This window comes from Salvia splendens, chromosome 19 (genome assembly GCF_004379255.2).
Source record: "Salvia splendens isolate huo1 chromosome 19, SspV2, whole genome shotgun sequence".
NCBI classification, from domain to species: domain Eukaryota; kingdom Viridiplantae; phylum Streptophyta; class Magnoliopsida; order Lamiales; family Lamiaceae; genus Salvia; species Salvia splendens.
The window spans coordinates 22,931,597-22,959,029 of record NC_056050.1 but is presented as its reverse complement, the minus strand read 5'-3'; the positions used below and the strand labels follow the sequence as shown (position 1 = coordinate 22,959,029).

General features: G+C 40.6%; 6 protein-coding genes and 1 pseudogene across 9 annotated transcripts; 3 read left to right on the top strand and 4 right to left on the bottom strand.

The window, feature by feature from the left end:
* The first annotated feature begins 272 nt into the window (after positions 1-272).
* LOC121779815 (decapping 5-like protein) lies at positions 273-5,879 on the top strand. 2 transcript variants are annotated; one of them, XM_042177258.1, is made up of 8 exons: positions 273-643; positions 1,650-1,750; positions 3,394-3,465; positions 3,559-3,923; positions 4,011-4,404; positions 4,925-5,116; positions 5,194-5,304; positions 5,390-5,879. In XM_042177258.1, exons 1-8 carry the CDS (start codon positions 469-471, stop codon positions 5,522-5,524), a joined length of 1,545 nt encoding a protein of 514 aa, XP_042033192.1. In that variant the 5' UTR covers positions 273-468; the 3' UTR covers positions 5,525-5,879. The 2 variants fall into 2 exon arrangements, with proteins under 2 accessions (XP_042033192.1, XP_042033191.1); XM_042177257.1 differs by having other exon boundaries at positions 3,559-4,404.
* A 210-nt stretch (positions 5,880-6,089) lies between these two features.
* Positions 6,090-7,278, bottom strand: LOC121779816 (protein MODIFYING WALL LIGNIN-1-like). The gene is made up of 3 exons (XM_042177259.1): positions 6,955-7,278; positions 6,698-6,879; positions 6,090-6,558 (listed from the first exon to the last, which is right to left on the bottom strand). The coding sequence occupies exons 1-3, from the start codon at positions 7,045-7,047 to the stop codon at positions 6,315-6,317; spliced, it is 519 nt and encodes a 172-aa protein (XP_042033193.1). The 5' UTR covers positions 7,048-7,278; the 3' UTR covers positions 6,090-6,314.
* Positions 7,279-8,225: 947 nt separating this feature from the next.
* Positions 8,226-12,203, bottom strand: LOC121778323 (annotated as a pseudogene).
* Positions 12,204-12,282: 79 nt separating this feature from the next.
* LOC121778324 lies at positions 12,283-14,517 on the bottom strand. Its single transcript, XM_042175650.1, has 5 exons — positions 14,035-14,517; positions 13,887-13,964; positions 12,980-13,061; positions 12,754-12,896; positions 12,283-12,669 (listed from the first exon to the last, which is right to left on the bottom strand). Exons 1-5 carry the CDS (start codon positions 14,281-14,283, stop codon positions 12,466-12,468), a joined length of 756 nt encoding a protein of 251 aa, XP_042031584.1. The 5' UTR covers positions 14,284-14,517; the 3' UTR covers positions 12,283-12,465.
* A 738-nt stretch (positions 14,518-15,255) lies between these two features.
* On the top strand, positions 15,256-15,855 carry LOC121779178 (NDR1/HIN1-like protein 12). The gene has a single exon (XM_042176506.1). The coding sequence runs from the start codon at positions 15,256-15,258 to the stop codon at positions 15,853-15,855; it is 600 nt and encodes a 199-aa protein (XP_042032440.1).
* Positions 15,856-15,985: 130 nt separating this feature from the next.
* LOC121780013 (protein GAMETE EXPRESSED 1-like) lies at positions 15,986-19,243 on the bottom strand. 3 transcript variants are annotated; one of them, XM_042177529.1, is made up of 7 exons: positions 19,103-19,243; positions 18,678-19,018; positions 17,739-18,234; positions 17,076-17,663; positions 16,872-16,998; positions 16,461-16,795; positions 15,986-16,299 (listed from the first exon to the last, which is right to left on the bottom strand). In XM_042177529.1, the coding sequence occupies exons 3-7, from the start codon at positions 18,221-18,223 to the stop codon at positions 16,038-16,040; spliced, it is 1,797 nt and encodes a 598-aa protein (XP_042033463.1). In that variant the 5' UTR covers positions 18,224-18,234; positions 18,678-19,018; positions 19,103-19,243; the 3' UTR covers positions 15,986-16,037. The 3 variants fall into 3 exon arrangements, with proteins under 3 accessions (XP_042033463.1, XP_042033464.1, XP_042033462.1); XM_042177530.1 differs by having other exon boundaries at positions 18,682-19,018; XM_042177528.1 differs by having other exon boundaries at positions 17,739-19,018.
* LOC121780012 lies at positions 19,025-22,637 on the top strand. Its single transcript, XM_042177527.1, has 9 exons — positions 19,025-19,204; positions 19,315-19,406; positions 19,761-19,832; positions 19,943-20,049; positions 20,230-20,285; positions 20,636-20,810; positions 20,960-21,043; positions 21,167-21,466; positions 21,576-22,637. The coding sequence occupies exons 1-9, from the start codon at positions 19,040-19,042 to the stop codon at positions 22,412-22,414; spliced, it is 1,890 nt and encodes a 629-aa protein (XP_042033461.1). The 5' UTR covers positions 19,025-19,039; the 3' UTR covers positions 22,415-22,637.
* Positions 22,638-27,433: the final 4,796 nt, after the last annotated feature.

The window sequence follows — 27,433 nt, the reverse complement described above, 5'->3', positions numbered from 1 at the left end:
TTTTACATATTCGTTGTAACATTTTACCGGTTTGAAATACAACGAATATTCGGCCCTAATAATTACCTAGTTTTCTATTTATTTATAATGCGATTATTTTATTTATAAAATTTTGGGGCTATTGGAGGTGTCCACTATAGTGGCGGAAATAGAATTTTGGGGCTATGGACAACAAAACTGGGGCTATAGACAAAAACTGGGGCGGGGCTATTGGGCGTGTCCACCTTATAGTGGACACCCTTATGGATGCTGTCTAGGGGTGCTTTGTAATTGCCCACATAGAGGATCCTTCTCCTCCAAAAGTATACACGCTGCCGAAATTCCCGATTCCCATTTTCACACACACATACACTGATACACACACTAGAACGACCGCCCTAACAAAATAATCGAATCATTTCTCCATGCCTTGAGAAAGATTTCCTCTCCATTTTCCCAACGATTTCATTTTCGTTTTCGCGCTCATCGATGTCGAAAGAACCTTCTTGCAACGCCAACAATGCGACGTCGCAGCCCTCTCCATCATCGGCGGGGGATTCCTTCATCGGAAGCTTCATAAGCGTCATGTCGAAATCCGAGATTCGCTACGAGGGGATTCTATACTTCCTAAATCCTCAGGATTCCACCTTCGGCCTCAAAGACGGTGATTTCCGTTTTGCCAATAGGATATTTTGCGTTTCCAGTTCCCCTTATTTGTGATTTTTTGGCCGCCGTTGCTTTTTGCGCTTCGATTTCTAGGGATTGCATTTTTTTATCATACGTGTGCTCATATTGATCAATGTTCTTCATTTTTGGAAACATCAAACGTTCCTATACCGGACCTCGTTGTTTTGGAGTAGAAGCTTAGGTCTTAGTGATTTTTCATAGTACCAAGTTTTGTGCTGATTTGATTAGAACGGAAAGGTTGTAGGAACTGCTGCATAGACTCAGCCGTTTGTCTTAATATGGAGTATTTATTATGTCAAAAAGTATACACCTGTTTTTGCAGTTTTCCATTGCTCTGGTGAGGGTCGTGACTTCTTAGCTGTTGATTGTTGCCAATTGCATTGGTTGCTTATAGTGTCGCTTTATTCTTCGCAAACTTCTTCGTATCTGATAAGAATGGCTTTGAGGAGAACGTGTCATTATTGTATATCTGAGTTTGCACGCCCCCTCAGTGGGATATGCTCTGGGATTGAAAGATCCGTCCCATTACATGTGACACATTTCTTTTGGGCACAAGTTTTTAGGTAGTGATGTTTAGTGGTTAAATGAAGAGAGAATAAAGTAGGAGTGAGAAAAATGTAAAGAGAAAAAGTAGGAGAGAGGATAAAGTAAGAGAAAGATAGAGAATTGTTTTTTTGTCATAAAAGGAAATGTGTCACTTATAACGGGACGGCCCAAAAAGGAATACTCCTCACTTATGATGGGACGGAGGGATGCTTCTTATTGGTTGGGCAAAGCTCTGTTACCAAAAAATAGTGAATCTATATTTTAAGTACTATTTTAGTTGTTTATCTCAAATCAGAAGTATAACTTTGTTACTTTTAATTTCATCAGCTGTAGATTACCAAATTCTAAATTCATCTTGTGCTGCCGTCTACTATTAAATTTGGAATGACTTTGTATCTTTTTGCTATTCAAATAAATAAGTTGTTGATTGATTTCAGTGAGAACATTTGGCACGGAGGGGAGAAGGAATGACGGGAAAGAAGTTCCACCAAGCGACAGAGTCTTTGAATACATCCTGTTTCGTGGGAGTGACATTAAAGTAAGTATGGATTGCTGTCTTGGAGTGCCTAATCTTGGAATGCCTGATTGTGATTTTTTAATTGTTAAACTCCTTCTATTAGTGTCAAGCACGATTTTTTTGTGGGTTGTGGGTTCATGAGCTGATAATACGTTGTACAAGGTCGTTCGTTCAATAAAGCCATCACGGGTTCCATACTTTTTGTGTCGAGATTAGTGGTTTGGCCTGACACATATCATTGTAATTATAACTCTGAGCTGTCCTCCTTTCCTTTTTGCTCGCATGCTTTGGTTTCACTCTCTTGTGTTGTGTTATGTCACATTGGGTAATTGATGTTGCATGCTTCCGCGCATATCAGAATACTTGTTCAAGTGCTCAATGTAATAACGAAATGATTTTGTTGATTTTCTGCATATCTATTATTGTTATTGTGTGAGAATCTGTTTGATAATTTCTCTTAGGTGCTTGTCTGCTAAGTTTGAGAACAATCCAGCACCATAATTATTTTTTAAGATAGTTCTTATGATTGAGGATTTAGAATTTAGATAACTATAAATGATTTGAGCACGATGAATGTGGTATATCGTACTACTTTTCTATCATATGATTCTGTTGGCTCATTGTATATTCTTGTCAAAGATCAGCTTTTACCATACTAGTAGCATTGTGGGCCTTGTGGCTGATCTCAATTACGGGGCTTGATTTGAGTCTCTAACATTTATATCCATTATTTTAACCACTTAATATAAAAGGCTTTGAGATGGATATCTCACTTTGATCTAAATGGATTTTGATTTGTGAATGTGATCCTATGATTCCTATCTAGTACCTTAGTTTTTTGGGGCCTTATATAGTCAAATGACCTTTACATGTTCTGTACTCATATTATAATGCCAAATGCTGTCTTTCCCTTTGGAATAAATATTCTTAACCAGTACATACGTGTTGCTTTAAAAACATGATAAGCATATAAGCTAGGGAGTCCTAACTTAACCCAAAATCATGGTCAAAGCAGTCTTATCAAAATGCGCCTAGGGCGTGGCGTGGGGCGCATGGGACTCGGATTTAATCGTCCAGGTGACTGGGCAAGTGTGATTCAAGGGCAATGACCGGCTGCAGCGACCTGCCTCTAGGATATGGCCAGTCGGAAATCCAGCGGGTGGCATCAGATTGAAGAATTAGGGTTTTAAATGGAAATTAGGGCTTGAAATTAGTTTTTATTTTCTAATTTCAATTTAATTTCACCTGATTTGCATGGCCCGCTGCCTGAGTTTTGCTTTATCATCCCAATGCGCAACAATGGGTCAAAGGTAATGGGTTGACTCCCACTTATATGTCATTCTACACTTTTATATGGCCAAAATGAGATTCATATCAATCCATCCCCTTTCGAACTGGACGTCCACACTCCACGCCTCCACGGGACAACACGCGACAAGTGGCAAACCCAAAGCCACAGGCCCACCATTTAATTTTAGCAATTTCCAAGCATAAAAGAACTAGTTTTGAAACTTAGTGGCTTGAATTTCTTTGCAAAGTTTTTTGATTGATTTTGTAACTAAGGACTTTTATTCATGTTTTTCTAAAGTAGCGTGTGCTGGAAAGGTGGTTTTTGTTGCAAAAAGTCTGCATGGGGTGAAGTAATAAAATGTTTTCTGTTGCAGGATGTAAAAGTTATAACTAACCCACTAGTCCAAAAGCAGGAGAAACTTCACAATGATCCTGCAATTATAGAGGTAGTTAGTGTTATGCTTGTTTACTGTTGCTGCATTTTGTAAACTATGATGATTTAGTTGGATATTTTCTTGATCTAATCATCTGTACTGCAGTCAAACTATCATATTCCACCATATAGTTCATCACATTCGGTCTCACCTGTCCCTGGATATTCGACGGAATCCAAGTTCCACAGTGAATCATCTGGATTGAATGCGAGATCCCACTTAAACATGTTGCCTTCCAATCCTTCTGGAAGTCAGATGGGATGGGGTTCTTCTCAGTCAACCCATAGCGGTTCATCTTCTTATGACATACCAACAGGTCCAACACAATGGCAGGGATATCATGCAGCACCAGGGGGCACTAGTATTGCTCAACAACATCCATTGTCATCAGCTCCCATGACGCATCTCTTACAGAACCCAGCATCTACAGCCATGGCAATGACAAATATGCCTGATTTTGTTCCTTCCGGGTATCAACTTGCAGCTTCCAGTTCTAGTTGCTTAAATTCGTCACCGAATTATACTTCTGAGCAACTGCTTCCATCCATGCTGCACAGTAATTCACTTTCTTCAGAGCAATCTCAGCCCTTATATAATTCCACAACAATAAACTCAAGGGGGTTGACCCAACCTTTGCCATTAGCCTATCAGAACACAGGCAGCATTGAAGCTCAAGCTGCTAACAAAGTTGTTCCTGATCATGCATCAGCCCTCCCTGCCCAGTTCTTACCATATTCAGCATCTTCTGGTATGGGCCAAATATCAAACTCTTTTCTTGGAGCTCCTAACCCATCACATCCCAGACTATCTGAATATTCTATGTCAAACAATTTATATGCTGAACCGAATGATGTAACTGGTACTAGTTCAAATTCCCCAAATTTCTTGTCATCAGCTGCTGGCCCAGCAGTTCATCCACCTCTTTTGCCACTTCCACCAACTGCACAAAAGGTCAGCTATCTGGTTTCTTTTAGTTCTTTTGATATGTTATACTTCTCTGATATATTGGTACATGTACTTTGTAATAAACTTTGAACCTGACTTATTCAGTATTTCGGCATTGGCTTTGTATGTCCGGGATATCAATTTATAATTTTAGAATTCTCATACCATATATTCAACTTTCATGAAGTACCCTTTTCATATTGTGAAATTAAGAGATCTAAAAAGGGTAACTCTATACTTTGAAGTTGAACTTGGAAGTGTTCATATAGATGCACATACATCTGACCTGGAAATCCAAATTCAATTTTCAGTTTTTTGTCGTTTTAAATGCATAATAGTATGTACAAATCCATATCCCACTAATATTGCAATTCTAAATGCAAATAGCACTTACCTGTTCTAGTTCTTTTGGGTTTTGAGTATCTATAAGCTGATTAAATTATTGTATGTTTGTGATATCTTTTCCCTATGCCTATTGCCTGGGTGAACTTCTGAATCTTCACAAAATTCTATTGAATATTTGTAGTTGCAATCCCCTCTCCAGTTTACTGAAGAATTTGATTTTGAAGCAATGAACGAGAAGTTTAAGAAAGAAGAAGTATGGGGTTATCTTGGAAAAGCAAACCAAAGAGAGAATATAGATGGGATGCAAAGTGCAATCAATAGCCAAGAATTTGGGGATGATAAACTTGACTTGATCTCGAAGAGTGATCCCAAGGTATAATTTAAGAATTTTGATGACTGCCGTAATTGATTATATCTGTTTTTATCATAATATTATTCTTCTGCATGCAGCCTGCATACAGCAAGGATGACTTTTTTGATACAATTTCTTGTAATTCTCTTGGATGGGGAACTAGGGATGGGCAGAATCAATTATCTGAGAGAGTTAAACTAAACTCCGAGGTAAGCTATTTTAGAGGCCTTTCTATATGTGGATATGAACATTAACCTGGTAAATACTCACATTTCTGTGTTTGTTATTCTACAGACATTTGGCTATTTTGAAAGAAGATCTCAGTTTGGTTATGGTGGGCAGAGAAGTGGACATGGTCAGCATCGTGGCCCATACAATTGGGGAAGAGGATATAACTATGGTTATAGAGGTCATGGCCGTTACACGTAAAGATGACAGATATCATTTCATGATTCGAAGCATGATGTTGCTGATGAAACCTGAATTGGGATCTTCTTTCAGTTCTTCAATAAGCTGATTCTTAAACCGGCAATGGAGGATTTGAGATTAGTTAGCATGCGACTTTACTAGATTTTTTTTGCACCTATAGCTTAGACATGGCAAGGCCATATTATTTTTTGGCTCTTGAACCTGCTGACTTCTCAAATTACTAGTTCTAAATACTGGCTTTTAATGACGTGTACTTACAACTAAGGCTTTAGGCATAGAGCCAATTAGAAAAAGAACAACATGATCGTATTATTGTTGATGTGCAGTTTGACGGTCACATGCTAGCTTCTTTGAATACGTTACATTCACAGAATTGGCTTGTTTCTTGTTGCGTTAAGGAGTGGTGCTTTCATATCCTGAAAACCAAGTGCTGCTCTGCTGAAATTAGAGATTGAAATCTAAACTTGTTTGGGTTTTCCCCCATATGTTGCTATTGTCAATGCAGAACGATTATTCCCATCAGGTCGATGTAGGTTATGATGAGAAAGATTCACTCTTCCATTCATTCATTGAATGTCATCTCTATTCTGTATTTTGACCTTTTGAGCTAGCTGTTTATCTAGAGTACAATTGCGAAGTTGCAAGTACCTCCTACTATTACAAGTGAGTGTATGTATACATACCAATTTGGTTTTTGTCTGCTGCACTTTACCTTGATTGAGAAGGATTTTTGCGATTAAGACGCATACCAACTGCCGGTTATGTTAGGTACTACTCTTGTGTAATCTTGTCATTTATCAATTTTTGCATGAACTAAGGAGCCTTGTGTTTCTTCAGCTTTGTTTTTCCTTACGGCTATGATACCAGAGCCAAGGGTTGAGCCGAGCGCCAGCAAGGTAAGTATGGCTGAACCAATATAGACTCCATCTTTAACTAGGTAGCACTCTCCATCTAACCATCCTTCTCCGAAGGCTTGACTCTGGTTCATGCTACTTGCTGCACTTAGTAATACCACTGCAACTCCAAAGCCAATCCTGCCACATCATTCATTCATTTAATTACTATATCAAATTATTATCTGTTTTCCTAGAATTCATGCATATGATATGTAGAATGTTGAATCATGATATCGGATTTTGATTAAATACTTAGGGGAGATGGGGGAAGTCTAACCAGGATAAAACTAGCAAACTGCGTGTGACTGTAAATTTTTCCCCCGGGCTGAATTCTCTGTAAATGAATAAACTTCCGGTGACTTGGGTGATACTAAGACAGATTAAGCCTGTGATTCCAAGCTCGAAAGACGAACTTCTAGGCAAGTAACACAGCTTTCCATTGAATACGAGATCATCTTTCTGAAAAGAAGAGAATGAAATTCTCAGAATTAACATATGAGAAAATAGATTGTTGGACCATAGGTGGTAGAGTACCTTAGTTTTCTTGAGTTCTGCAGCGAGGCACAAGGTGAAGGAGACGAGGGCGATGGAGGAGAAGGTGTATCGGTTTAGAACCTGCATAAACATGGGGATTGGAATTGGGATAGAGAGGAGAGTAGGAGATGGAAGATGATGGATATATGATATGGAGAGGAGGCTTGGAGCTTACTCAAGAGTTTGAAAATATGTTGCTTTCTTTTTGTTGGTGGGTGTGTTTGGAAAGTGGCTTTCTTTTATTCTTTGAGTATGAATAGACGCTTCGATTTTGGAGTGTGTAATGCTTGCTAGTCAACTCCAGCACTTCCATGATGGATACCTCCATTATTGTGAATTGGAATCATGGGAATGTTCAATTAGTATTGGAGTTGAATTTTCAAAGAGTTATAGTATTATCAAAATTAAAGGATAATTGTTTGTATTTAAATCAGAATTTTTTGTTGGAGTCCTATAATATTTAAAATTGTCAAAACCTAAAATAATATTATGACAAAATCAAATATTATGGGACAATAAAATAATACTTATGTTGTTTTTGACAAAATAACATCATTATGTTGTGAGTGTTATTTAAAATGTTACCGATTTATTCGAAACAATGCGGTTTGTGCAACATTAGTTTTGATTTTAATCATTGTGGAATAATTATAAAAAAAATTGAAATATTATTATTCTATATTTATATTTTAAAAGATGAAATTTAGAAATAAAATATTTAACGACAATTTTCATAATTAAAATAAATTATTATTCGTTTAGGAAACAAGTTTCTGGGGGCGGTCGAATAGACTAGTTGTCCTAATAAGTGATTTCAGCTGGCAAGGGCATACTATGATACTACATATTAGTTGTAAATTTTATTTAAATCAACGCATGACGAATAAATAAATAGAATATAATCTATTATTACAACTGCTCCTTAAAGTGGACCCCTACCCTGTTCCAACCTCATTACGAGTCAAATGGAAATCACATAAATTTACACACCCCAAATATTTCAACTTTATTTATGAAAATTTCACATGCCTAGCTTTCTTAACCAAATGGAGTACTAATAACCTAATCCAATCATAATCCTCTAGCCTAAATAGTAAATACTTCGGTAGCTCCACATTTTTTAAATATACCAACAATTCATGGTGCATCGATCCCAATCAAATCAAAATTTATAATACGGTCATTATAATAATTGGATCATATCTAATCTTTAATTAATTACACAATTAATAGAGGCGGCCACGCCAAACTTTTTGTAATATTTACTAGTTTCCAAAATAGTTCACAGTCAAGTACAAAACGACATCCTTAATTAAATTCAAATACAGAAATAAACAAATAAGTAAAACATAAATCTGAAAAGGAAAAAAAACAGAATCTACTTCATGCAAGAGCTTGAAGAATCGACTGCGCGGTGCAGTAAGCAATCGCCTGTGTAGAATATTAGTGATAGCGACGAAATCAACACAATTTGAGACTGAAGCAATACAAATATTTTACGTGGTTCGGTTTAAATCAAACCTACGTCCACGGGAAACTATCTGCGATCTTTTATTCATGAGTAAGGATGGAGATTACAATGGGAAACACAAATGGGAATGAAGAACAACACACGCACGCTATCTACTCTCAAGATACGAGCTCTAGCATCTCTCTCTTCTCTCCCTCTCTGATTCTCCTCACACATACGTTTGTTGCTGGAACTGAGCAGCTCCTCACGCTTATATACTCTTCATGCAACGTCCAAAACTGCTATGCAACGGCTAGAAACAATTGGTTGTAACTGCTTCTCCAAACCGCATGCATGGTTGCCTTTCTGTTTTATCCGAGCCTATGAGCTGAGCTCTCTCGCCCAAACCAGCCACGAGCCAAGTCACATGGCCACGAACCTAACAGCCTGCACCGTGAGCATGGGATTCACCCCCAGCGCGGTGGGGAACACGCTCGAGTCTGCCACGTAGAGCCCCTCCACCTCCCACGTCATCCCCGTGTGCCCCACCGCCGTCCCCCTGGGGTCGTGCAGCTCCCCATCTGATGCGCCGAGCACACCGGGCTCTCCAGCCTCCCCAACGGCCTCCCGCTCTCCTCCGCCACGAACCTCTCCACCTCCTCCGCCACCCTCAGCACCCTCCCCCTCCGGTTCTGCGTCCCCAGCACCTCCGCCCCCGCCGCCACCAGTATCCTCAGCACCCTCCCCAGCCCCCGCCGCAGATTCTCCTCGTCGCTGCCCTCCATTTCGTAGCTTATGTGGTCGGAAGACTTCACCTCTCCCGACCCTCGGTCCCTCGCTAGCACGAATATATGAACCGTCTGCGAAAGCTTCATTAGCCTCGCCTTGATGTCCTCGCCCGAACGCCACGGCGTGAGGGCCGAGAACATCCCCGGGTGCAGGGCCGGGGTCTGTATGAGCACCTCATACCCTGGCCCTGGCCCTGCCCTGTCATCATAATCAGCAATGACGAATTTTGTCATTGCTGTCATGATGGCCACCTTGTGGCTCCTCTGGGAAATACCCCCACCCCATCACTACTGGATGGAGGTGGAGGTTCCTCCCAATGCTCGGATTCCTCAACCCGTTAACAACGGCGGCGTGCGTATCGCGCCGCACGCGACGACTGTCACCCGTGCCTCGACGATGCCCGTCTCCCCGGACTCGAACGTGAACGCCACCCCCGATGCGAGTCTCTCCCCGATCACGACCCGCGTGGCCTCGCATCCCGGGAAGACCGTGCCGTTGCCCGACTCGATTAGATCGACGAGCCACGTCTCGTTCACTCCCTTCTTCTTTCCGTCGCGTCAGCCGAGGCAGCACGAGCTGCAGTTGTGGTTGGGCGCCGATTTCGGGGGACGGTCTCCACGTTTTAGCCTAAGTTGGTGCACCCTTTTCTCAACACCATGTTGTTGAATCCTTCCTCATCAAACTCTGATTGAACTCCCATTCTCTCACTCACCACATCCAATGCCCTATCATAAACCTTGCTACTAAAAAGCTCTAGCCCATGGTTCTCACTCCACTCTTTTCGAACATGCGGTGGGGTCCGGATCGCGGCCGACCAGTTTATCGTCGTGCCACCGTCCACGGTTGAGTCGGCGAGGATGAGAACGTCCATGTTCTCGGTCGCCAACACCCCATGGCTTAGGTACATTTCATCCATGGCTTCTCCTTCAAGAAGTGAGAATTCGTTTCTCGGCACATAGCCCCCTTTTTCTAGCACAAGCACCTTGTAGCCCGCTTTCGCAAGAACTCCGGCCACGACCCCCCCTCCCACGCCCGAGCCAACCACCACCACGTCGCACCTGATAACGAGCGACAGGCTCGTGCTCGACACCACGAAGCCCGATTTTCGCAGAGCGTGAACCGCTGCCTCCTTCGATCGACCCAACTCAATAACACCCCGGCTTAAGGGCGGCTCAAGCTTCGATCTCTCCCTCTCGTTGTTGCCTTTCCCGTGCTCCGTGGCTGCGAAATCTGGCCGGTTATAGCCTATTGCTTTCCAAGAAACATTCTCTTCTTTCTCATTCACCTAATTAGTGATCATTCAGCCTCATTAGTCTCACCAATCTCAACAAGAAACAGAGTAGTATTAACAAAGTGGACCACCCACAACATAAAATCATCACAATAAATGGGGGAGATTGAATGCTTCAACCACCATCCCAACCAGCAAAACACAATTTGATCACATGCAACCGATCATTTCAGCCGATGAAAGTTGAAATGGGACTATACAAAAATCATATGACAGAGGAAGAAATAAATCATACCCAAAATAAATGAAGTTGCAACTCATGAGCTGATTGACACAAACCCTCCCACCTACATTCTAGCTAGTGTGCCCACTTATAATAAATCACACAGACTCCATTCGATATCATGAAATTGAGCATGCGGAATTGAAATTGAAGTCTTCAATTCTAAATCCGATGTCTAGCAACGCAAAATATTTGGATTTAGATTTGAATTACAATCACACATTTTGAATCAATATCGTAGATAATTGGAATTCCAAATAATCATAAAATTGGACACCTTCACACACTACACATTCAAACACACACACACAGTTTTATAGAATTCTAATTCCAATTCAATTTCATAAAATTCAATTTCAACACCATACCTGAGAGAAGAAGAGGAGGATGAAGGTTTTGGAGGCAGTGTAGAGGAGCCTCGAGAAACAAGTTGCTCTGAGACCATGACAGCACAATGCTCTCTCTGTTTTCACAAGAAAGGAGTGAAAACCTCTTGAAATAAGGGAAATGAGGAGTTAAGCTTTTCCTCTCACGCAATAAGAAGGTTTCAAATTTCCAATCCATGTTGACAGCAACCACAGCGCAATTTTACAGAGATAAACCTTGGGGTGTTTGATCTTCTCACCCATCAACACAGCCACCTGCACAAACACACACTCAAATCAGATGGTTATGATAAAAGATTGTATATGAAAAAGCTTACATTTTGGTGAGTTGAAGAGAGGGAATTGAGTGATTGAATCATCGTGAAGAGGGGAAGGTATGGAGGGTAAGAAGGTGTCGCAGAGAGCAGTCAAGGCCTCCATTTGGCCAGCAGAAATTGGGGATTTTTTCTTCTCTACACGCTTTGCCATTACTCTCTCTCTCTCAAATTTCTTGAAACAGAGAGAGGGAGGGAGGAATATGGATGGAGAGGGCGGGCAGCCAACGCCTATATCTATATCTGTTACATTACTAACTGTAATTTCCAGAGTAATAAATGGTGATTAATTATTTGGATGAAATTAATGAATACAGTTGCTGACGTGTGTCTTTGCCTGCAAACTTGTTTTGTTTGTTTTGCATACTATGTTAAATTTAAGTTAAGGTTCATTTTTTATTTGTCGATAGTTCTCCATTTTACTTTAAAGCAAAAAGACAGAATGTTTATAAGATTTAGTTTGATCTATACATTTTTTTATTAGCATCACCCTAAACTTAATAGTGCAAAAGCTACTGTGTAATTTTAATTTATTTTATACAATTTTGAATTTTAAAGTTGACTATTTGTTTATTCTCAAATGAATTTAATTAGACCATAAATAAAATTAAATTTGAAAACAATAAATGAAAATAATACTTAAATAATAAGTGAAATATTTTGTAGGTACTCCTAATTATTTAAAATAAGTGTGAGGCTCATAAATAATTATAAGTAAATTTGTTTCACCAAGCCAAACTGTTTTCATTCAATCTAGGGGCATCAGACAAGAAACTCACACTTTTATGTCCATGCCATCAAAGGTGGGTAACGCATGACTTCTTATGAGTAATTTAATTAAATCAAAGCTCCAATTTCATGTTAAAATTAGGAAGTACTATGTGAAACTTTTCGGTTTCCCATCTATTAAATCAAAGACAAAGTTAGCATGAAATTCTGTACATCAACTTGTTAAATAGGTAACCATTATTTCAGTATAAAAGATACTCCTACAACATATTGCAAAAGAGCTGGATTTACCTATTTCACAGAATTTGAACACTAAACTATTATGAAATTCAGTGGTTTAGCTTTGACAGCAAGAAGAGGCAACCGGAACAGAGGAGTACTGAAGCCGAGAAGCAAAGAAGATCGAGAGGCGATTGTATCACCGCTCTCTTACTCTTGTCGAAGAAGCCAATCAGCAGTAGCATCACTATGACATGCCCCAGTTTCGTTTTCAGCTCGTTCACAGTCTTTATCTCCAGCCACCGCGGCCGCTCCTGATTCATATCATACAAAAAAAATGAACATCGTTGATGACTTGGTATAAATGTCGAGTTTGATCTGCTGAGAAGCAAAAATACCTTGAGAGTGAACAAGCCAAACAAGTTCGATCTGTAGGTAGAGCTTCCGTCTGGGGTGGATTTTGCTTTATCGAGATTGCTGATGAAGAGCTCGTACAGCCCCATTCCGAACACCAACATCACAGTTCCGAGAAGGTAGACATCTATGTTGATTTTTGAATACTTGCATGATGGCTTCGAAAGGGAAAGAGATAACGACAATGTAGGTGATTCGTATAGTACGTACCAGTAGCCTCAACGAGGGATGAGATCACTCTCCCTCGGTCCAATAGATAGTCTTGAAATGACGATACAACATAAACACAACCCTGTATTCAACAAAACCTCTTATCTATCTCAATAAGTGTCTAAGGTTGGTTTCAGAGTATAACAAAACCTTCTCTTAACTTTATTCATAATGCTAATTGACAAAGTAACAAGCAACTGAGCAAGTATATGCCATACAAATCTTGAGATTCATTTCAAAATTAAGGTTCATTATAATCTAACAAGCATGAGCAATATACTCAATGCCAACTCAAGTTAATTGTTCCTTTACCAGAAAAAAGAGCCTCACATTCTTGAAAGAGGGCTGCTAAAGCCATAGATAATGCTCCATATAGTTTGTTTGATATGATAGTAAGGTCAAAATAAATGCGAATAACAGAACACCAAACTTCACTTCCAAATCTACACACAGATTGCCCCAAGCATTTAACACTCGAAAGCATAGACCGGCTACAAGTTAGTCCGTTTGGGTGCCATGTTTACTTGTGATTCAAGGCCATATCTAATCTAATCTCTTGTTCAGTTGCCTTTTTTTTCTGAAAAGCTCGGCCCGTGCAATATGTCTTGGCCCGTCTCCACAGTACCAAGAGTGCATTGTAGTATTTTATAATTAACCATCTCACCTCCACCCCTATGACTAATTTAATCCTAGACAAACTCTATTTTGGCTTATCCCAAATCATATCTCACTATCATCTTATCTAACGAATCATAACTAACACTAACACCAACACCAACACCACTTAACTATATCCATTGGGTCCATACTTATTACTCTTGGTACTGTACTCACTATATTATTTTATCTGACGAACCGAACCGAACAGCAGTAACAAATATACAAGTCATGAATCGAAAAATCCGACCTTGATAAAACAAAGAAACGATCCGATAAGCGATCCCCAAACCGCGAGGATTGCGAAGAATCGGCATCCATAAATAACCTGCAAGCAAGCAGCCACAACAATCGAATAATTTCCCAACAAAAACCATCAATAATCACATCACCATCACCTTCTCTATATTCTCTTCTAATCCATCAGAATTCTCTGAACTCTCTCGCTCTGGATTCTGAGAAACTCCAGCGGAAGTAAAATCCGACGCAACGGTGCGAACTGAGTTAGGAATTAGGCGCGCCGATCTCGTCTGCACAAAAACAGGGAGTTTGTGGCAAAACGGAAAAGCGACGTCGTTCCATTTGATATTGGTCGGGGTTAGACTTGGCGGCGTGGGGATTCTAGCTAAGGTTTTGGCGGGATTCATGGCGGCGATAAGTCGAGAGTCATGGATTACTAAAATGGGTTTTTTTGTAAGAGCAACGGCAACGACGAGGAATTGAAGATGTGAAGTTGAATTTGGGAAGATGATTGCTGCTGCCAGCAGACAAAATTGCTAGATTTTTTGGGGTTGAACTGACGGGTGAAAATGGCTCACGACGGTACACGTGTGGAAGAGAGAATTAGAGAATATTGAAACAAACAATTACCTGTTTGCATTCTAACCGTTTGCTAATCTAATCGCCTTCCAACAGAAACAGACCACTCAACTTTCAGTCCATTCCAATAAATATCAATAATTCTCAAATTTCCATCGAATTTTGTAAATCAAAATGTTTTTATGTACATTAATCTTTATTCTTTCATAAAATATCTCATTGTGTATAAAATACAATAATAGTAACCTGATTCATCTCATCATATTTAGAGGCAGATTCCGGTCCCACATATTTTATAAATTGAATTATAAATCGTAAATTTTGTATTTTTTTTGTAGTATTGTAATTATGTTAGGAATGTTAACTCCCTTACTTAATAGGGATACATGTTCATGTGGTGGGTGACATGTTTAAAAACAACTACCACACAATCATGTAAGATCCGAATATGATATTTTTCATGATATGGTTAACATTTTTCTCTTTTATAAAATAAATATGCAACCTAATTTCTAGTGAAATCTTTATATATTGGTTTCTCCCATTTACAAACTGAACTTGACTATACATTACACATTCCTATGTTAAAGTTGTAGGAAGTAAGCCATCATAAGATAGAATAATTGAAGAAGATGGCTTTATGCATAGGAAAAGTAGATACCAAAACCTTCCCCACCCTTCAAACCTAAGAACCCATCAACAATCCCTCTTTCCCTCAATTTCTTCCTACAAAATTACCTAAACATTACTACTTCCATTCCTAATGCCCTCTCTCTATCACCCCCACCACCACTGCCCCAATGCCAAAACGGTTAGGTCCCAACCAAACCACCCACCCCTTAATCTGGTGCGTCTCCATCGTCTGCGCCATACTAACCGTGCTCGTCATCATCGGGGGCATCGTGGTCTTCATCGGGTACGCCACCCTCCGCCCCAAGGTGCCCCAAGTCAGCGTCGAACGCGCCCAAATGGACACCATCTACTTCGACCAATCCAACCTCATGATGCTCCAGGCCACCATCGTCATCAAGGCCGACAACGACAACACCCGGGCCCACGCCAGCTTCTACGACATGGCCTACACCCTCAGCTTCCGCAACCAGAAGATCGCCATTCTAAAGGCCGACCCCTTCGACGTCAAACCCAACCACTCCCTCGAGCTCAACTTCGTCGCACAGTCCCACTCCATACCGCTCAACCAAGAAGAGGCCGACGCGGTTAACTTGTCGTTGGAGCAGAGAGTGGTCGATCTCGACCTCAGAGGGATGTCGAGGACGAGGTGGAAGGTCTGGCTCGTTGGCTCGGTTAAGTACGCGTTGCATTTGGATTGCAAACTCCTTTTGCCGGTCAATCAAACCACCATACATCATCCACCCGCTTGTACTTCAAGAACTAGTTGAAGACAGGAATCCTGTTTTTTCTTTTTCATTAAAATAGGATGCTCTTTCTTAATTAATCTCAGTTTTTTTTGCTGATAATAATGCAATCGAAGTTATTAAAGTTATGTTATTGCAAATCATCTGTACAAAAAACTAAACTCATACTACAACACAAAACTAGGCATTTCTGTGTGCCAAAACTTCTAACTTCGCCTACGAAGGTTGTAACTCTTCGTATGCGAAGTGGTGACTGAGGAATTTGACTCGTCAAATTCCTCAGGCAGCACGTAGTCGGGATCCTCCAGCAGCTGCACATCTTCCATCAGCTCTGTATCCACCCACGAACGCCAATTCATGTCGCTCTCGACATCTGTGTCCCACGCCACCATCTCCTTGCTCCGCTGAATGCTGTTTACCTTCTCCATCAACGTCATTAGCATCTCGTGGTTCAACACCTCGTAATCCCTTCACAACACACAATCCATCTCAATATCACAAAGGGATAGGGTTTTATTAACGAACTTTCGCCAAATTCTGGTTTTGCACACTAGATCGATAATTTACAGACTATTATTCATTAACCGAACTAGTTTTTTTTATCTACTAGATTTTTCAAAAAGCTTTACCTGTAGGTAAATATGGCATACACGTACTGGACGGATGCTGAGAGCGCGAAGAGTGACCTAACAACGCGTATCAACCATCTTTGTCGCTCAACATCCGTTGTCACAGTCCAAAATATACTTATCTCAATCAAGAACGTCGCGCACAGGCCTAGATACAGCCTATGCCTCACGCTGTAGGCGTGCTTTATGCTGGTCAGCATGTAGACAATGAAAATTGCAAACGAGTAAACCAAGAACGCGATGATTACACGAGACTCAAACAGCATAGCATTGTGCAGTTCAAAGAGCTTATCTAAGGCAACAAACATGGTTGCTTGCTTCGATTCAAATGTTTCCTGCAATAATACGATTGTGTTCTCATCGTGTACTAAAACATTCGAGTTTGGAAAAATATTGGAAGACTGCACAAACCTGAGCTGATAATATCAGTTTCGAGTTCTCCACTAGATGATCATGAGACTTATGGAGTTGCTTCTGCTTCTCCAGCAGTTCCTCCTGCTGCTTTTTCCCGAATTCAGCCAACTTCTGCAGCGTTAACCTGTAAATACACGTTGCAACGTTCAATATATTCACGTTTATTTTATGATTGATTAGAAAACTATGAGAAGTTTATACCTGCTCTCTTCAAGGGCCTGTGACTGAAACTTGGTGAGAAAATCGAGCCCCTCGAGAGCTATAGACTGCCCATCCAAAAGCTCTTTCTGTTTATCCAACGACGTCCCAGCCATATTCCCTATATCGTCTGCTTTACTCTGTAAAACACTCATCCTCGACGACATTGCATCCCCAACCTTCCCAATCTCGATCTCTATCTCAGCTGCTTCGTTTCTCAACTTGACAATTTCGTCTCCAAGATTCTCGTACGAGTTCTGAAGCAACTCCATTCCCTGTGCCAAATTCTCCTTCATTAGCGCTTGCCCCTCGCTCAATTCCATCTGAGACGACATTATCCCCTTAGACTGCTCGTAGACTACTTCAGAGTACCTCAACACGGAGTTCACATGATCCTCCAACACTTTTGATGTCTCAGCAACTTTCTGAGTCCGGACATCTATTAAGGCTATAGAATCATGGACTTGCTCCGCGTTCTGCATCAGTATCTCCCCTTGTTCTTCGATCTTTCCTAGCTTCACCTCTGCGTACTCAGCAGTGCTCTTGAGCTCGTTCACCAATCTCTCGGTTTGATGCTTGAACGCCTGTGTCCTACAACAAATTACACCAACTCTTAGCCGTCAAAAGCAATGGAACAAACACAAATAAGCTAAAATGACTACTCACTGCAATTGGTGACAGATGGAGTTCGTCTCGAGAAAGTATTCAAGATAGATTTGGTGATTATCTCTATCCAAACTCTGCAAACACTTCCTCATTTTGGACTTGGGATCACAATGAGGGAAAGGGGGCCGGCCCGTGTGCCTCTGGAAGCAATCACTGAGGCTCCACGCCAGCCTAGACCGTAGTTCCTCGTCAGCAAGGGTCCTAGCGCATCCTTCAAACACGCCCTGGTAGGCCGTCTGCCAGCAGGAATTTGGCGCGAGCATCTTGTTCTTGGCATTCTCGATCAACTGGATCCCCTTCTCGTTGTCATGGAGTGCTTCCAAGGAGAATTCGGAAGCCACATTGCTGTAAACCGCCTCCTTCTTGCTCGAATGAGCATCCTCTTCGTTCGATGAAAAGAACCAGCTCGATGATACACGAGTTTGTGACAGCAACATGAATATCAAGAGCAAGACGAGGCGATGACAACAAGGCCGGAGATCCATTCTACTCCTTCCTATATGTTTCATCGATTCAATCACATATCTCTCCACACATAATTAGCTTTACAATAATCACACATTATAATCATTACAAAAGCATGGAAAATTCAATAGCATCACGAAATGCAAATAGAAGAGGGCATCAATTTGATTATCAGCTAAAAAACATGTAATTAACTAAGCTAAGAATACATATTGATTTTCAACACGATAAAAATTGAATCTTTTGTTTTCAGTTCTTTAAAATTGAGATATTTTCTCACGATTTCTTTACAAACCGATTACTTTCCTTTCCTATTCTTCCTTACCATTTCAGCCGCATGTTTCCAAGTTAATTTATCCTAATTCACTGAAACTATTTTTTTACCAAAAGTGCAAGAACTTCTCATCATTATCAAACAATCAAAGTAAGAAAAAAATCAGCAGTGAAGAAGCAAGCAAGGGAGATCATACATACTTACAAATTTCAGAGAGAGAAAGATGGTATCAATTTGGCGTAAACAATAAGATTAATAACTGAACGCAATTGCAAAGTTGGAAAACAAAAAATTGCTTTGATTAAAGCATTTTTTGAAGAGAGGCTTTTGAATTCAAGAGACACGCTGTTATATAAGGAGACGTTTTTTTTTTGGTGGTTGACGACTGCACGCGCCAATTCAGTTTCGCGGGCCTTTCTAGGCCCGTTTTATTTTTTCCTCGAAACAGAGCCTGGTTGAGACTGACCACGAACCGGCCGGTTCAATTCTCATTGAAAACCGGTTCTTCTCCCTCAAAAACTTGCAACTTGGCAATTGAATTCTGCAAAGGGAAAAAAACAGAATGGAGTCAGTGTTAGGGTTTCAGGAGCAGGAGCGGAACGACGTCGTTGACAGCAAGTCGCACGGTTTCAAGCTGGTTCCGTGGATGAGCTGGGACGAATGGAAGTTCGTTCGAGGCTCGCTTTTCTCTTCGTCTCTTGATTCCGTCGCATTCGCTCTCCGAAGGGTGAAAACTTTGAATTTGATTGGATTGGAATTGTTGAAGCTCAAATTCTTGGGTTTAGTGCTGCTGTTAATTGTTTTGAAAGTGATTTTGATTTATTTTGTTGGTGTTAGATATCGACGTGGCGGAGCAGAGGGTGCCTCCCTGTGGCGGTTGATGTTACTGCTTCCATCGTTGAAATTCAGCAGAAAGATCCATTTTTTAGGTATTTTCTTTCCTATCAAATCAATTGAGGTTTTTTCCTGGGGAAAAGATGACAAAAATCAGTGAAATATACTTACTTTGGTGATTACTTTGGTTGTATAACATCAAATTTGTGTTTGGTTGTTTAATTTGACAAAAGAGTTCTTTGTTTTTAGAAGATTAAGTTGATTTTTTCTAGGATTACATCTTTTCCTAATTCTTTTCTGTAACTGAAAATGAGAGCTTCAGCTATCTGTATGCATATATAGAGGAATTTAGTCTGTTTTAGAATTTGTGATTTGGATTATTAGTTTGATTCGGAGATGAGGAGGAGCAATGGAAGTACCTTTGATATGTATTCTTGTTTTCTTTGTAGAAATGAGTTGGATGAAACTGCTTCGCAATCAGAGGAACTGTTGGCCATGCTGTATTGTATGGCTATTGTGAGGTGACCATACTCTTCTACTCACTGATTGGTTTGTCATTTTTATGTTTTATGTAGGCAAGACTGAGTGTTTCCTTTCGCTTGAATTTTAACTTTCCTTTCGCTTCCACAAGGCTTGTCAATGGTGTCGTTGAGAAGACCCGGGAAAAGAATAAAATCTCGATAGGGGAAGCGGCTGATGCCATTGGGATTCCCCGGATGCTTATTGATATTCGTCATGGTGAGTATGTCTGAGTTTCTGTCTTGCGGCATCATCCTCTTTACCCTTTTTTATACGAGCACTACTGAAATCCTGCTGTGTTTCTTGTATGAAAACTTGTCAACAAAATTGTGTAATAGATGCAGTGTAGTTGTATCATTTCAGTAACCTGAACTTTATTTGGCATTTGTACTCTTGTAGAGGGTTCTCACCGTGATCTCCCTTCTCTTCAACTGGTCCGTCTTGCATCGACAAAGGTAATTTCATATTCTGAGAATCTGAGCAGTTATAGTTGAATGGTGCACCTATTCCCCTCATTTTATACAACTTCTTCTGTTATACCATTAAAATTGACATGTTCCAATAATCAGCTCATGCCCCGGTATTGGTTACTATTGATTTTTGTGTCGATTTTCCAGAAATTCAATTATTTGATTTACTCGTTTTAGGAACTGCTTAGTAAATAGTAGTAGCTTTCGCCTGTTGGATGATGGTTTTGTAAAACCTTGATGAACTGATATGCACAGCATTCGGTGTCCCATTATTGGCTCATTTAATGCAGTTATTGTACACTAATTCTTTGGATGTTTTTCTAAATATAATGCAGGCACTTGATTGGTTGATATCTTACTATTGGGAACCTCAAGAAAAGGTAATTCCTGTGCAAAACAATAAAACCGCCAATCTCAGGAAAGAAATCAAGAGCAGCCTACGTGAAGTTTCTCTGTGTCTGAAGGCGAAACAAATGTCAAAACTTAGTTCTGCACACGTCAAGGGAAAAGGTGAGTACTCAATTTATGCATTGTCAAATTCTGGTGCTGTCAATTATATCCGTCATGGCAGAATACTTGTGTCCAACACCATTAGGATTCCTAGTTGTTAATTGATGACATCTTGCTGTATAAGAAGTGACTTAAAAACTAATGTGCAGGTCTTAAGCCAACGGAACTCTTGCCTGCGCGTAGTAAGTTTCTATTTCTTGCAGCTGGGAAGTCATCGCTTGCCAACTCTGCAGGTAAAGTTCTCAAGAAAACATTATGATAAGAGAATTTGGTCGAGATTTTTCTCTCTTCTCGAATAAGCCTACTACCATGTATTAGGTTCATGATGCTTGATTGGTCTTACGCATATTTTTCAGGTTCTAAAAAGCTGCTCGTAAAGGCAATGAAGAATGCCCTCCGCTTATATTCTTCATTTTCTACCGAACTAGTCTATCTTTTGTTGGAATACTTGCTAAACGCTATGGAGACGTCCAATTTAACCGAGCAATCGGAGGATCCACAATTCGTTGGTAGCACTCAAAATAACAATACAGCATTTGATGACTGGAAATCTGTTGTCTTGAAATTGTCAAGAAAAGAGCCGGAGCTGCTTATAATACTCAGCCAGGCAGTTCTTGAGAAGATAGAGACCAATGAGACCATGAACTGTAAAACAGGTAATACGACCGTGTCGAACTTTACTCGTACATCTCAAAAAAAATTTAGATTTACATATTTTGATGTTTACATTCACCATAGAACTAATCTGTTGTATATATTCATTAGACGACCATCAATCTCCTGTGGACTCTGCAAAATCTCGTCGATCTGAACTGCTTTCGTATTTATTTGAATGGCTCGTCGAAAATCTGAAGACACTGAAACCTGCTGGTTCACAGGAATCTGCAGAAACCAAAGCCTCCAAAATGGAGAAAAATCTCCCAAGACCAACTGTTTTAGGATTATTGCAGAGATGCCTCTTGGCCTCCATGCCCAGTAACAAGCAGCTCGCAGCTTCAGCCGTCACCCTAGCACAACTGGCCGGAGGGAGCTCCTTAATCCAGAAACTCAAGAAGCTTGCTTTACTAGAGCAGCCGGCGGTTTTAGAAGCAAACTCCACCAGCCCTAAAGATCACACCTTTCTCTCCCAACAAGAGTACTCCGTACTTGAAGCCAAAGAGAAGCTCGAGTCAATCAAACGACAACAGATGCAGAGGAGACACGAACAACCGGATCTTGGTATGATCGGAACCAAGAGGAGATGGAATGTGTCCAAATCATGGACTCCGTGTCCCATTGGGATGCTGCCCCATACCATCGGATTTTCAGGTAAGCTTCCGGCCCTTGACCGCGTTGAGAGTCACGGGGAAGTCGTTACAGTGTCGGGAATCAAAGAAGTTAGCATCAAGGAGAGTAACGGTAAAAGAGAAGCCGAGGTTAGCACGGAGAAAATGGACTGGACGCCTGTAAAAAAGGTAGCGGTTGAAGCCGAGGTTAGGATGCAAAATGAGAGTGGTTCAACTGCACAAGGCATTACAGGGCATCTGATGATCGATGGAGTGTGGAAGAAAGTTGAAGAGGGGGAGCTGTTTGACATTGCAGCAGCTATAAGACTCATAATCTAACACCCAAGATTCTTCAACTTCAATTTTGATCAAGTTTTTGAAGCTAACATAGATAGTTCGAGTGTTTTCTTGTCTTCAATTTTCCATGTTTTGTAACTTAAGAGATGGAATTTCGATTTATTAGGAGGTGATTGATGACAAACAATGAGAAGATTGCTTTGTATTGTTCCAATACATTCTCTACATATTTTGTTGTTTAATGTATCATGAGTAAAATTTTGCATATAGCTTTTTTATAGGTAAATGAACATATTTCTAATTCTACCAATAGGTTTATTCATGCTCACAATTTTACATATATCTAATCTGAATGCAGGTTGTATGACTGTATCTATCTAATTAGAGTTTATAATCGTCATTTGGTGCTCATTAATTTCTAATTAGAGATTATTAACTATAGCTTAACTTAGTTTAATTAAGAGCCAGATCAAATATTTGGATGGATACATACAAAATACTAGTAGTGTGACTTGGCAAAATATTTGTAGAAATTCATTTCGGCCAATCGAACTTTTCTCGAACTCTCTTTTTAAGAACCAAAAATATTTGTGTCGAAATGATAGAAGTAAAAAAAACTATTAAATTACAAGGAAACAAACTATAATTTGAGGTTAAAAAAAAACCATGACTGAAACCTGGTGATCTCGAGAATGAGAGTGGATGGAAATCCTGCAGGGGCGACCTGAGAACATGTAAGTTGACGATGCATCAATTATATGTTCTCATGTTGCCCCTGATGGACTTCACCACCAATAAGTCATCATTTTCTTCATTGAAAGGTTTTTTTTCATGAAATTCTAGTGATCCAGTTTATATAGTTGGAAAATCATGGTGGTGTATTTGTGTGGTGAATGGTGATACGTACAGTGTGTTTTTAGAGTACAATGTAGTACAATGAAGAATTTATTGAATTGTACTTGAAGCAACTATTATCGGTACAAATATTTGGAAAAGTACATTGAGATTGATTTCATGATAAGACCTCTTATAGCATCAACAACAGCGGCCATTCCGGCGGGCGATCGACCGGCGTGCCGGACGTCCGCCGTTAGGCAGCAGGGAGGCGGACGCGGGCGTGCGATGTGGACACCGGAGTTCTGCGGCATTCCGGGGACCTCTGTCTTGACGTCCGCCATTGCGGTGACACGACGGACGTCCCGATTTTTCTTTTTTTTTTTATATAAAAACTCTGTATATACGGCTCGTTGAACTTCATTTCATTCACACCACTTATTTTAATGAGTTTCTCTCTCTACTTTCATTTCTTTTGAAGATAAATGGAGCACTTCTATAGTGATTCCCCCGCCACGAGCGAGTCACAAACGCCGACTTTTCCAGTTAGAGTTGGGAAAAATGCCGGCGGAAGTGCACCGATGTCCGGGATGATGCCCGGGTACTACAATATGTACCCCCTTGGTGTGGGATGATGCCCCAAATGCGTGCCGCGATGACGGGGATGATGCCCGTCATGCCTCAAATGCCCGGGATGATGCAGAACATGCCAGCCGCTGTGGGGGGGGGAGGGAAGCAGGCAGGGGGTCCCCCAATCACCTGGGGACAATGTCTATCGCCCCTACATGGATCTATTATCGGGTGATTCCCCCCAGAGTACTCATCTGGAGACTCAGTTCACCGGCATCGAGACTTTCTCTTTTGAGGAGTTGGGGCTATCTCCGGTCAGGGATTCTCCCACTGAGATGCCATCGGCGGCAGGGAGGACGCGGAGGCAAGGGAGAGGGAAGGGCAAGGCCACTACCTCGCCTGCGCGTGCGGGGAACAAGGGTAGGGCGGGGGCCGAGGGGGAGGAAGCCGGCAGGAGAAAGAGGACCATCTGGAGCATAGAGGAGTGCGTCGCCCTGGCGAAAGCCTGGATCAGTGTAGTCGAGGATCCCTACGTCGGAGCTAACCAGCTTATCGACAGAATGTGGTGGCGCATTAGCCGAAGTTACCTCCAATTCAAACTGCTAGGTGGGAACCCTCACGATGGAGAACAATGCCGGAAACAATGGGAGCGGCTGAGGAGGCAGCTCAGCCGATTTACCGGCATCTACCAAAACAACCTCCGCACGGCAACTAGCGGCATGTCCGCCGATGATGTGAAGCTTCTGTCTCACCAGCAGTACCCCGACAGTGAATTGGGTTTCGAGGATTTCAAATATTGGGAGGTCAATCTTGTGGTGCAAACTTTCGCCAAGTTTAGTTCGGGTGTTGAAGCTGGCTGGCCGAAGCGGACGAAGATCAACCCCTCCGAGGAGTACAGCAGCAGTGCCGGTTCCCACGAACTCCCTAAAGCCGAGGCAGAGTTCCAAACCCCTCAATACCGCCGCCGTCGCCCGGTTGGGCAAAAGTCTGCTATGCGGATGGCTAGGGGAAGCGCCAGGGGGTCCGGACCCCGAGGTCCAATCGGCAGCTCCTTCCCAGATCGATCCCGAGCTCCCCGCATACAGCAGCATGATTTACTTTTAACCACCATGAAGAAGTGGCTTTCAGCGGCTGATCCCTTATACAAGATTATGATGAAGGATGTCATCGACAGTATGCGGCGCGATTTGGGGATGCCACCCCTGCCCGAGAATTACGACGGGATTGGCGGCGTGGACGACGAGGAGTGAGACGGGGGTCGCATTTGTCGAAGCTGTAGGTTGTTTTTTTAACTATGTACTTTTTTTTAATAATTATGTATGTTTTTTGTTTTAAATAAAGTGGTTGCATTTTCTCCGTATTTGTGTCGAAATTTTAATTCCGTAAATTGTTTAATTTGGTGAATTTGTGAATTTTTATTACTGTGGGAAGTCCGTCGGAATGTCCGCCATTGTGCAGTGGGATGTCCTTATGACGTGGCAAAAGGTGTTTTTGGGAAGTCTGTCGGGATGTCCTCCGGGACATCCGTCCCACTGTGGATGCTCTTATATAGCTAAAATTGTGTGTTATTTTTATGGCTGTTTTAGTGAATTGGCTGTGTTATTTTTATTGCTGGAGTAAACACGTTTTGAAGCCTTTGTTTCTACTTAGAAATTTTATTTTAGCCCATGAAAATTATATCTTTGCACTAAACAGAATTAATGATGGGCTATACTTTTTATTAAATTACCAAATACACCAACTAGATACATAACTATCACATACCATAATATCAAGTAGTCATTATTCTTCGGATGCAGACACATAAAATTCGAAACCTGGGTTTTTTAGGTTAGTGAATTTAGAAGTATTGGCTTTTTGGGCCTGATCCAATCCAAGGTTGGATGATTATGAAAGTCCAAATCAAATTGGCCACATCCATACCATATAGGAGTATATTGTTAGAACAAAGTTAGTCCAATTTATTCTATTTCTCTGTTTTTTCTTGGCAAAACTAGAAAATATAATTTGAGCTGATTATATCATTGTGGAGCTGCTGTGACAAGTTTGATACATTTAGTTGGACGCTAATTAGAAGGAATGAGAGTGTTGATTATACATTAGCAAAATATGCTTTACCAAACATATTACTAGTATATTATGCTTATTTTGAGTAATTTAGTTACTTTTGTGAATTATTCTTGATTTTAATAAAATTCATTCTTTAATTTGATTTCATTAACATAACTATATAACAACCGCAACAACTCTATTGTTTGGAACTAATATTGTGTGGAGAATTATGATCCATAAATAATTCCATTTTAAATAATTTTTGGATGTAATATACCAGTCTATGGATGCCATATATATGATTATGATCCAAATAAAGTCATGGTTTTCACTTTTCAGATTATTGCAAACCATAAATTGTGGATAAGAAAAACCCAAAAGTGACCACATCATGAGATCCATATAGATATCAATAATACAGATGTCTGCTTTTCATGAATATATATCATGTATTGTTATGGAGCAAGAGTTTCACGTGTTACCTTTTCCATTAAAATTTATGAAGTTGCTTAGTAGTTGCAAAACAATTAATTAAAACTTCAGATTTTTAAATATAGTATGAATTTCTAATAGGAGATCATGTATGGATAGTAAATTGGAAATGTGAATGGTAATCAAAAGAAGTACCTCTTCCATTCCATCATAAACGAGTATTTATTTCGGGCACGAGATTTATAAAAATGATGTTTTGAGGGAAATAAAGTAGGACTATAGGAGAAAGAATAAAATAGGAAAGAGAATAACTAGTTATATTTGCCAAAAAAGAAAATCTCATTTTAGATTAAACGTCTCATAAAATAAAGATGAGTCGCTTATAATGGGACAGAGGAAATAAATAACATGAGACTTAGCTAGCCATTTGTCTCTACGAGCAGGGTCATCCCGACAAAATCAGAGGCCCTGTGCAAAAATCTAAAATGAGGCCTACCACTATAGAAAAAAAGACAATGCATTTTAAAGCTATATGATAATTAAAGAAAAAAAGACAATGCATTTTAAAGAAATATACTATAGAAAAAAAGACATATTGATGCGTTTGCGCTGCTCCCAATCGCAATGGCCGACGATGGCAGGCGCTGCAGAAGCGATCAACGATGGCTCTGGTGAGCTGGTCCCTGTTGCGGCGTTTGTCGATGAGGAACACCGAACACGAACAGGCGGCTCCCAGGTCTACGATCGGGAAAAGAAACCGATCAGAATTGGAGTCACGGTGCTAGAAAAAGGCCTGGGCGTTGCTATACAAGAGAAATAGCTTTGTTGAGCTGAAAAAATAGGAATACATGTATATGGGCTGAAATATTTCAGAGGCCTCTGAAAATTGGGGGCCCTGTGCGGTAGCACAGGCCGCACGGGCCAAGGGACGGGCATGTCTACGAGACTACATTTGGAAGTGATACCAATCTAGAAATATTTATTTAAAGCATTTTCGATGAGAATAAGATGAATTACAATGATAAAAACTAATTATACATAAGAAAAAAACCTATAATGAATCAAAAGTCAATAACTCTAATTTTAATGATTATCAAATTTCATAACGCTTTTATATTTGAAGTTAATAAGAGAATGATTTAATTTCTTTTATATAGAGTGGCCGAGTCGTCG